The 10,524-nt window shown below is 47.9% G+C and overlaps 1 protein-coding gene across 1 annotated transcript; it reads left to right on the top strand.

Annotated features, from left to right (window-relative positions):
• The first annotated feature begins 4,433 nt into the window (after window positions 1–4,433).
• Window positions 4,434–10,161, top strand: HOXB1 (homeobox B1). The gene is made up of 2 exons (XM_080979480.1): window positions 4,434–5,252; window positions 8,603–10,161. The coding sequence occupies exons 1-2, from the start codon at window positions 4,556–4,558 to the stop codon at window positions 8,938–8,940; spliced, it is 1,035 nt and encodes a 344-aa protein (XP_080835606.1). The 5' UTR covers window positions 4,434–4,555; the 3' UTR covers window positions 8,941–10,161.
• The last annotated feature ends 363 nt before the right edge of the window (window positions 10,162–10,524 follow it).

Here is a 10,524-nt window from a genome sequence, read left to right on the forward strand (position 1 = left end):
AAAGGGAAATGTAAAGAAGCAGAAGAAGACACTCAAGCAGCTCATTCCTGCTGTTGGGACCCCCAAGCGCACTTAAGGAAAGACCTTTCTCGACACACCTTTTCCCCCAGGCAGTATCATCTACACTGGGAAAGCCCAACAACTAGTTGTTGCAGTTTTAAATCTAGCCACTTTTAAACTGGCTTGCAACAAGCCGGTCTATTGAGTTCTCCGTAGGCAGACAGCTAGCCCTTCGCCATAGCAATAAAGTGGAACGAAACGGTGGTGGGAAGTCGTAAGCGGCTGGAGACACAGCAAATTTAAACAAGCCAGCTAGCTGTGATTTTAAAGCAGAGAGGAAGGGCTCGTTGAGGGAAGCTCGCGGCCATGCAGATAGGAGGATTTGAGGTTTTCATAGCGCGCTGCTGCTATGCCATATGAGAAGTTCCTTGGATGTTTCATTAAGCGAACCACGCTCCGAATGCTTATTTAAATCATACGATGCATATTTGCGTCCTGTTTGCTTTCATTCCAGTTCTCCAGTTTCTCTTTCCATGTGTATCCTACTCGTTTTTTGGTTAGGTTTTCAGGGGGGGAAACTTGGTTGTTTTAATCTTTTTTTTAAAAAAAGACATTATTGTTATAGATGCCCCTAATGCTGATTTAGACCACGGGATGCCTATTTGTGTCCTATTTGTTTCCCCTCTAGTTTCTTATTCCTTGCTTTTTTTGGAAGAATTTTTCAGCCCCATACTCCTGGTAGGTTAAAAAAACAACAACATTATTAGTATTACAGTGGTACCTCGGGTTAAGTACTTAATTCGTTCCGGAGGTCCATTCTTAACCTGAAACTGTTCTTAACCTGAAGCACCACTTTAGCTAATGGGGCCTCCTGCTGCCACCTCGCGATTTCTGTTCTCATCCTGAAGCAAAGTTCTTAACCCGAGGTACTATTTCTGGGTTAGCGGAGTCTGTAACCTGAAGCGTATGTAACCCGAGGTACCACTGTATTAGTAATCGTCATCGTACGCGTCACCATAATCCTGGACCTGTCTCTCCCACAGTTGCTAAAACAAAACAAAAACCCAATACGCGAATATTTCCGAAGACTGGATACCTATAACACTTTTGGCTCTCCCTTTCTCCGCCATACCCTCAAATTCAGAAGCACTGATAGGACTTGATAAATGGCATCGGGGTTTTATTTGGGCTTTAAGCCGGAAGAGTTATTTAGTAGTCTTTCCGTGACCACAATTTGATGTCTCTTAACCAGGCAAATTAATCCCGCATTTAACAAGCCGAACACCGGAAGTAAGAAAATGACAAACTGAGACCTGACGTTAGCCATACTTTCCAAGGGAGGAATGGCTTTTGCGTTGTTTTTTTTTTTTAAGTTTAAAAAAAACTCTATTACCGGTAGTTACACACACACACACACACACACACACAAACTGGGTCACCATAGTAATTTCTTCGGGAGAAAGTTCAGCCCGTAGAATGTCATGTAAGAACACCCAAGTAATCGCATTCTGATGACCCCGCAGACCTAACCTAGGGAGAGAGTCCAGCACCTGCCGGGATTCACAGGTTAGGATCGCAGGCCTCCGAAGTTTAATGAGAGCGTGGCGTATATCACTGACTCAAAGGGTCATCATGGTTTCAAGGTTTTGTAAAGGCGTCCATCTAAAAAAAATAAAACGTGGATGCGGGAAACACGTGTCAAACAGTCCTAGTCCTCAAGATGCCAAAATGGGCTCTGGCTTCCAGTCAGGTGAACAGGATGGCAATTATAGGGTTACAGCCGGCTAAGTGTTGCAAAACTAGTCATGTCTACTCAGAAAGTATCAAGAACAATTGAATTCAGTGGGGTTTATTCCAAGTGGGATTGGGATTATAGCCTTAATAATTTAATGTAAATGTTAAGTACTTGTGTGTGTGTATTTGCAAACAACATAACTTTCCCTTCCTTCTTTTAAGTCGTTTTTTATTTTTTATTTTTCCCTCTTTCCTTTTTATTTCTTGGCTTCAGTGACAGACCTCCACCCTTGGGGTCTTGAAGCTTGAACAGTTATGGGGGCCCCTTCACAATCAGCAGCAAGGTCTGGGTAACCACTGTTATCTTCTTCAGTGGAGTTGTTCCATGACAGATCACCACAACGTTTTTACAAAAATTAACTACTACATCTCAGATTTTGAATGAAATTGCTGTACTGAGTTACATCACATGTCAAAGTCACTGGTGTGAATAAAAAAAATCCTGTGCCTTATAGCTTTTGAGTTATGGGAAGGGGGATGAAAATTAGGGAAATGTTATATACAAATTGCGACTCAAATTGGGTCTACTGGACCCAATTATTTTAAGCAATGTTGACTAAATTAGCTTCTGGTGTCCCGAAGCTTAAGCTTCATTAGTTCCATAGTAGATCCGCCCTTAGTTGTCTTTGTTCCTCCTTGACTCACCCTTTCTTTTCTATCTTCCCAAAATCTCTCGAATATAACTCCAGCAATTCTGTACTTCCCCACCCCTCCTTCCCCTTTTCTGTAGTATGGAACCCATTAAATATATACCCCATAAAGACAGCGTATGAAGCTCCTCCGATCTGATGAGAGCAACTCCATAAATGTGGGGGGGGGGGACTCTATAATTCACCCCACCCCACCCTTTCAGCACGAGATATTGCTATCAATTCCTAAAGCCTTTGTGGACACTTCTCCTTTCAGTCGCCCGCTTCCCTTCTTCGGGGTTCTGTTTGATGCGTCATTAAAGGACCATTCGGCTACTTTCGAGAGTCCATAAATGGATGATTACGAACTTTCCCTTCCATGGGATTGCCTCTTTCCCTAGGCCATGTGTAAATTGACAAAGGAGGAAGAGACTGCAAACCACTCCACGCCTAATAGAATGGGAAGCCCAGGCAAGCAACATTTATTTACTTGTTAGCACATGGAAGACAAGAGTAACCTCCAATCTGACGCCCACGGTCATTTGTTACTTGTCAGGATATTTACTGGTAGTTCAGCCCACGAGGAGAGCACCAGAGGTTTAGAGCAGGCCAAAAGTTCACCTACAGGGCTGGCTTTGGAGGAGAGCAGCGAAGTTTGGTGGCTCTCAGCAACATTTGCTCGGGAGGGGAAAAAGAGGAGAGGAAGAGAGAGACTCTGAGCCCCTACTCCAAACGAAACGAAAGCAACCCATCTGAAGAAGCATTCAAGAACCCAACGCCTATTTTAGCTGTTTGCACTCTAAATCATATGAGAAACCGCCTCCTTTCAACATTGCCTGTTCTTCTGTTCTAGAATTTGCCAGTCTTAGTAAAAGTGTGACTGGAGTAAAGTGGTCTTATTGGGAGTCGTTCGCTTGTATGTTTCGATTTTAAGAATGATCCGCAGCAGCGATTAAAAACATCCCACCCCCGCAACAGTAGCTAAATCAAACTCCAGTGACAGCAAGCCCAACTGGTAATATAGTTGCTTTTTATGAAATGTAGAAAGCGGAGGGGTGAAGGGTGGGGAGGGCCTAAGGATGGGAATAAATGGATGGATAGCCAGATAACATAAATAACGGGTAGATGGATAGGGTAGATCGAATTTCAATTTCATTTGCGTTTTCCCCCCTCCAACAAAACACAATTGTGTTTCTAACTTTATTTCACAACTCATTAGAATGTTGATTGAATTAAATTGCTCTTTAGCACACTGCTTCCAGACACAAAGGCGATGTGCAAAGCAGAGCTATTTGGATTTAGTTTGTGTTGTTGTTTTTTAAGGGAAAGCAAAAAGCACTTTAAGCAAACTCCATAAACGTTTAAGTATCTTTTGGGTGATTAATTTTTTTTAAATGAGGAAAAAGAACATTTTCCTTCATAAAGAAGCCTTCCCTACCTCTCCCCATTCCCCCCTCTCTCTGTTTTACGGGATATGTGAGCCTATTGTAGCTGATATGGGGGGTAAAGCGCGCGCTCTCTCCCCCCCAGCTAGGAAGAAAAGTTCTAATTATTTTTACCGTCTTATGAACTGGAAGGTGTGTGTGTCTTTTTAACTCACAGAACAGAACTTGAATAGTCCTAACTTTCCCCCCCTTCCTATCCCCAACCCCTTTCTGTCACTTCCTTGCCCCCACCTCCCTTCTCTTCCGAAGTCTTTGAGGAGGGGGGGAGGACCTTTTGACGTATCCGTGTTGTTAATCAGATCGATGGGGAAAAGTTTGATTGAAGTTCCTTTGTCATGCAAATGTCAAGGACTTGATGGATGATGGTAGATATCTGACAAACTTCAGGAGGCATTTGTTCATTGGGCTTGATGGCGACCACGTGGTCCAGACCCCCTCTTCCACCCCTCACCCCACCCCCACCCTTCCATCCCACCCCCACCCCCACCCTGAAGGCTTTGGGAAGGAGGGGTGGGGGTATGGGGGGCTCCAGGGCTGGAGATCCGTAGATGGGAAGGCTTCACTCTCTCCCCCTCTCTCTTTTTCCTAGTTAACTTTTGACATACTATCTAAAGGTTGTAGGGCAGAAGGGATCCCCGTAAAACAGGCTGACCCTCTTCCATCATTGGCAAAGGAACAATACCTAGAATGAACTTCTTCTTAGACTATGCAATTTGTAACCGTGGGACGAGCGCCTACGCGCCCAAGGACTACCAGCATCTCGACCAAGGGACAACTTCCTTCCCATCTTGCTCAGGTACCTCTCCTTCCTGTGACAGCTATCATCAAGAGGGACGCTTCGGGACGACGGGGGTGGGCGCTGCTGGGCTCAACGCCCACCACCACCACCAGCAGCAGCACCACCACCAGCAGCAGAACTCCAGCTACCCTCCTCCTCTTCCTCCCAACCCTACTGGCCTTGGCATCTCCTTCGCGGCGTCATCCCAGCCATCGGGTACAGGATATTCGGCAGCCCCCAACTGCAGCCCAAGCTTCGCCAACCAGCAGTTCTTCCTCGGCCCCCAGGAGACGGATGGAGGCTACTTCCAGCCCTCGGCCTACCCTGCCAGCGTGGCTCCTTCTTCCTCGTCTTCCTCTTCTTCCAGCCTCGGAAGCTTACCTGACGGTTTCTGTGCCACCCCTGGCCAGTTCCAGCCCCACCTCTATGGACCTGAGCAGGGTGGCTATTTGCAAGGGGCTTTTGGCAACCTTTCCCCGCCCTTACAGGAGAACAAAGACCCGCGGGCTTGCTCGGGCCAGCCATGCCCCATGGCTGCCACCACCGGCACGGCCACCACCCAGACCTTTGAATGGATGAAAGTGAAAAGGAACCCTCCCAAAACAGGTAAAGCCCCCTCGGTTCCCTTTTACAAGACGAGGGGAGGCTAGCAGAGGCTGGTTTCCATATTCCCCCCCTCCACTGGAAGGTGGTTGTTGTGCCTTACTCCAGAGCATCCCAAGAGCACGTGACTTGTGGAGTCACATGGAGGCAGGATCTGGTCCAGAAAAACAATACTCTTAGGCCCTGCCATCACCAACTTTCCCATCTCTGGCCAGAACGCAAAAACCATGATGGGTTAAGTGAGTATATAGAACAGAGGGCGTGGGCGGAAAGGAAACGGATGGTACAATCTGCCTCTGTTTCCAAAGTTGCCCGAGGGGAGAGAGAAGGCCAGAGTTAGCTTTAGGCCCTGAGAGGCGGGCGGAGGTTCAAGCTGCAGAATGGGATCTAGTGGAGAAAAGGACGGGATCTTTCCTTCCCAGGGATCACCTCCCCATCTGGTTATGGGGCAGGCAGGCTTGTTTCATTCATTATGTGATATGTGTATGCCGCTTTTCAGACGGACATTGCCTCTCAGGGCTCTCTCACAGCACTCAGAAAACGTGACACCAGTTCATTTGGTTGGCGTTTCACCCAGCATGTAGAGGCACACATGCGCACGCGCGCAACCAGCTCTTCTAACATTCCGCGGCACTTTCACTCTTTGGTCCATGCCCACGAGAAGAGAATCAGTGTTTCCCCCTCCCCCACGCGCGTGTTATAAAGGCATGTCTGAGCCGAGTCGAGAATGGTGGTCCTGTGGCTGCTTCTTCACACCTGCAATTGGCCGCTGCAGCAACAAGGTTACCGCTAAATGCTGCTCCACCAAGCCTCTGCCAGTGAAAATCAGGACTGCCTCACACCATTCACCCACAAGGGTAGAGGAGTCTAGTGGTGGGCATGGCATCCTGAAGACAACTTTCCTACTGCTGTAGTCAGTCCGGGCACGCGCAAAGCCCGCGAGACCCATCCCCTCTAAATGTGGGAACTGGGAAGTGTCCATTGGGTGCGCGTCAGGCATAGTACCAGCTAGAGCAGTCCTGGCTTTTCCTATGGAGGCTCAGCCCAGCGCTGGGTTTTTCTGATGGGCAGCATCCTCTGAGGTTGGGGTGGCCGAGTCTTTAATTCCTTGGAGGGTAGGGAGGCGCCTTCTCTTGGAGGAGTACTCCTTGACGTCTGTGAGCAGCAACCATTCCAAACGAATGGCGCTCACGCAGGAGAATGTCGCCTGAATAGCCCCCAAAGTTCCTCGCTGTTTGTTATCTGTCAAGTTACAGGTGGGAAGCCCTGTTGGTCTGCCGCAGTCGAAGCAAAATAAAAAAATTCCTTCTAAGTAGCACCTTAGAGACCAACTAAGTTTGTTATTGGTATGAGCTTTTGTGGGCATGCACGCGAAAAGTATATGAAGAAGTATCTGAAGAAGTGTGCATGCACACGAAAGCTCATACCAATAACAAACTTAGTTGGTCTCTAAGGTGCTACTGGAAGGATTTTTTTTATTTTTTTATTTTTCAGTTTATTCAGCTGGTTTAAAAAGAAAAGAACAACTCTTAGCCATGTAAGAGCGACCCCAGTAGATCTGACTGGGGGAAATCAGAGGAATTTGCAAGCAGAGGTAGGGACAAAAATGAAATTAAGGAAAAGACCAGTACGTTTGGGGGACTGGGAAGCAGGACCGGCATAGAGGCAAAGAATGGATAGAGGGTCGGATAAAGATACCCGGTACAGGGCTTCAGAGTCAACCCGAGCATCTGTTTCTGACGCTTGGCTTGGAGCAGTGCAGTTAGAAGCGTAGAGAGTGCCCCTGAGCAGGTGCAGAGTATACCCCCCTCGTCACTAACCACAGTCTTCTCACACCCGGGATGTAGAAGATGGTGTCACAATTTCCCGGCGTGTCTTTTCCTAGCAATTAAGCATTGGCTGGAATGTTTATTGGGAGAGTTTTCTTATCAGGCTGGGTCAGAGTTAACAGCTGAGTTCACCAGAGTTTAGCCCCGGATCCTGTTTAACTTTACGGACCACGTGAAGCAGTAGTTCGGTTGATACGTTTATCCGAAATAAATCCAGTGGGAGAATTACCTGTTTGCCAAGGCAACGCACACACTTGTAACCTAAAACTTGCAAGTGGGTCCCTGCAACAAAATGTTGCACCATTAAGTGTTTCTTGTTCAGAGTTCCCGTCATTCTATTCCGCTCTCTTTCCTTCGTTGTCCTTCCTTATCTCCCAAAGCCAGTATCCCCGTACCCACTGAACATACCCAGTCCTCATTTGGCTGTATTTGAGGTTTTTCTCTCCTTTTAGGGTTTTTTCTTGGGGGGGGGTGTAATTTAAAAAAATTAAATTATTTTCTCCACTAATGCCTACGGGCAGAGTCCCCCACCTTCCTGGAGACATTGAAAAATAGCTTCTCTGTGTGAACCAGGAAGTGACCTATCTAGACAATGAGATGGTTCTTTCTGCCCTTTATCTCTCTCTGCGTTTCTCTGTCCTCCTGTCCTGTTCCAGCCTCTCCACTCCAGTTGTCAGGTTTTTTTCTACTCAACATTCGGTGCCTTTGAACCATTATGAGAATGGTGTGTGTGTGTAGGTTTTGCGCAAAAGGTTAGTGTGCGCTTTTGGTACTAGTGCAAGTAGCCTGCACTTCTTTCTGCCTTCTTTCTCGAGCGTTGGAATTGCAATTTTGGCAGGAGAACGGATGACATGGTATTAGTATCAAGATAAAACTATTAAAACTAAGATGCCTTAAAACTACAAATAATAATAAGCAATAGTATTGTTAGCCGCCATAGGCTCCTGCAGGAGAAGGGCAGTATAGGAGAACGAATATTCCATTAATAATATACAAACAGCGGCGAACTGATTTGATGTGTTTCTCTTGTAAGCCGCCTTGGGAGCGGTTGTGGATGAAAGGCGGTGTACAAAAAAGAAGTAAATAAACAGAAACGGTTAAAGGTGTGTGTGTGGGGGGGACCGGTAAAGTTGTTTTAAAGGGCAATGGCGAATAATGCAAAAGTGTCATCGTGGGCCCCAATTGTCACAACACAATCTTCTACGATTCTAGATTGGGGCGAAAGAGTAGGAGCCCTCACACCAGGAGTAAAAAGGACCCTCAGTGGCCATACTCCTAGAATGTTCCTGAAGAAAAGCCTGCCTTTGAGCATCTGCAGAGTGCACCTATCCCTGACTGCTTGATAGCCACAGGCCTGTTCCCACAGACCCTGCAGGTGGTGTGGAAACGGGAGAATAATCCAAAGCTCCCCCGTGGGTGGGCGTGTATGTGCTTCTGATTTTAGACCAGAGGGGGCTGCAATTCTAACGCATGGCTTCCTTGCTTCCTCCCCCCCCCTTGCTTTGGCCTTGTGGCTCTGAACAGCGACCGTGTCCGACTACGGCTTGGCCGTCCACGCCAGCACCATCCGGACCAACTTCACCACCAAGCAGCTTACGGAGCTGGAGAAGGAATTCCACTTCAGCAAGTACCTGACCCGAGCCAGGCGGGTGGAGATCGCCGCCACGCTGGAGCTCAACGAGACCCAGGTGAAGATCTGGTTCCAAAACAGAAGGATGAAGCAGAAGAAGAGGGAGAAGGAGGGTCTGGCCGGAGCCCCCACCGCCCTCAGCGGCTCGGCCAAGGAAGCCAGCGAGCCGGCCTCGGACAGATCCAGCAGGTCCTCCACGCCCGACGCTTCGCCCAGTTCCGTGTCCTCTTAAAGGGGGAGACACGCGAGGTCCTCCCACCCCCACCCGCACTGGAATATCCTCCCCACCCACAGGCCCCCCTTTAAGGAAATAGCTCCTCCTTGAACAGAAACGCCAGGCCAATGCGCAGGCTGCCTTAAGCCTCGATCGTCAAGCGCAAGCATCACACGTCCATCGAGGAAGCCACCGCGCAGGCACGTGTATGCCTAAGCGCGGGCATCTGTGCACACGGACGCCTAGATTGTAGGTGCACACGAACAAGAACCGCGTGTTCAGAAACAAAGAACCGTGTGTTCAGAAACACACCTACAGATCAGCTTCCAAATGACGCCCGCATATACTTTCTCTCCTTGGGTATGATTTTTTTTCTGGTGGGGAGGGGTCATAGGAGCCAACTCCTAGCGGGAGTGGGTCTTCGGACCCCCACCATAAAATATTTGTGCCTCCCCCCAAGTTGACGGGCATTGCCATTCAAACAGTGTGCGTGCACTACGTCATGTGCTCGATTATGCGGGGCGGGGCTTACCTGCCCCGCCCCCACATATTTTATTCAAGTTGGCGCCCTCGGGAGCGGTGCTATCTACGCAGAATCGGTTATGGGCTCGTACCATCAAGAGTTACTGACTGAGGCAGGTTTGCAGCTTTTCCCGCGCCAGCCTGCTCTGACAAACCTTCATGACAGGTACACGCGTGTTCCTTTGCTGCCCGAAACATCCACGGAGCAGGACCGCAAATCTCACACTCCTCCTTCCTTGGCAATGCGGAGGAACCCATCGCCAGCTATGTATTTTTCCTTTCTCCCCGCACCCCCTAGCAGAGATACTAAGAACTGGAGATGAGCGATTCCTAAGGGTAGCCCTTACTCTTCCCCTCTCCGTTATGTGATAGGACCTCGCCCAAGACCAGGAGCTGCCCGAAGTGTGCCTGTCTCCTTGAATGCCTAGTTCATCAAGACTACTATATCTCAGGGACAGCCGTTTTCCCACCTTCCTTTCCCAAAATTAGGAACCGCACTTTCAGCAAGATTTGAGTGTTTCCGTTTTTGACTTGGGGACGCAAGGTGTGGATCTTACTTTTCCAATGGATAAAACGAGGGTCATATTTGCGCGTTCGTCTGCTCGCTTGTTTCTGACTGTTCTTTACGCGCGAACGATTTTTGTAATAAAAAAAAGTGTGGACATTTTATATAGAACGGAATAAAACACGCTCTCTCGCAGCCCAGTTACAACGCCGGAGGCCCATTCATCTCCAATGTTGCACTAGAAGAGAACAGGGCCTCTGCCTGCTGATAGCCCGAAATAGTTTGGCTACATGGAATTCCTTTCACGCATCAACTGTAGTTTCGCAAAGAGGCTTTCTGACCGTGTGAATGCAACATTTGCTAAAAGGGAAGCAAGACAGCAGATAGCTACTTATTAATAGCTCTGATTTTATTTGTCTTTGATGTCAGCACCAAAGTTTTAATGACCATAGTGATTATGATGTTTAATATGTTCGTGGGAATGTGCCTCAGCATCGTATTAATTCACTAGCCTGATGAATGACTCATCTTTTCACTAAGATTTATTTTATTTTATTTTTTATTGTGTTTTAGGC

This window comes from Podarcis pityusensis (assembly GCF_964106645.2).
Source record: "Podarcis pityusensis genome assembly, chromosome: 13".
Taxonomy (NCBI): Eukaryota; Metazoa; Chordata; class Lepidosauria; order Squamata; family Lacertidae; genus Podarcis; species Podarcis pityusensis.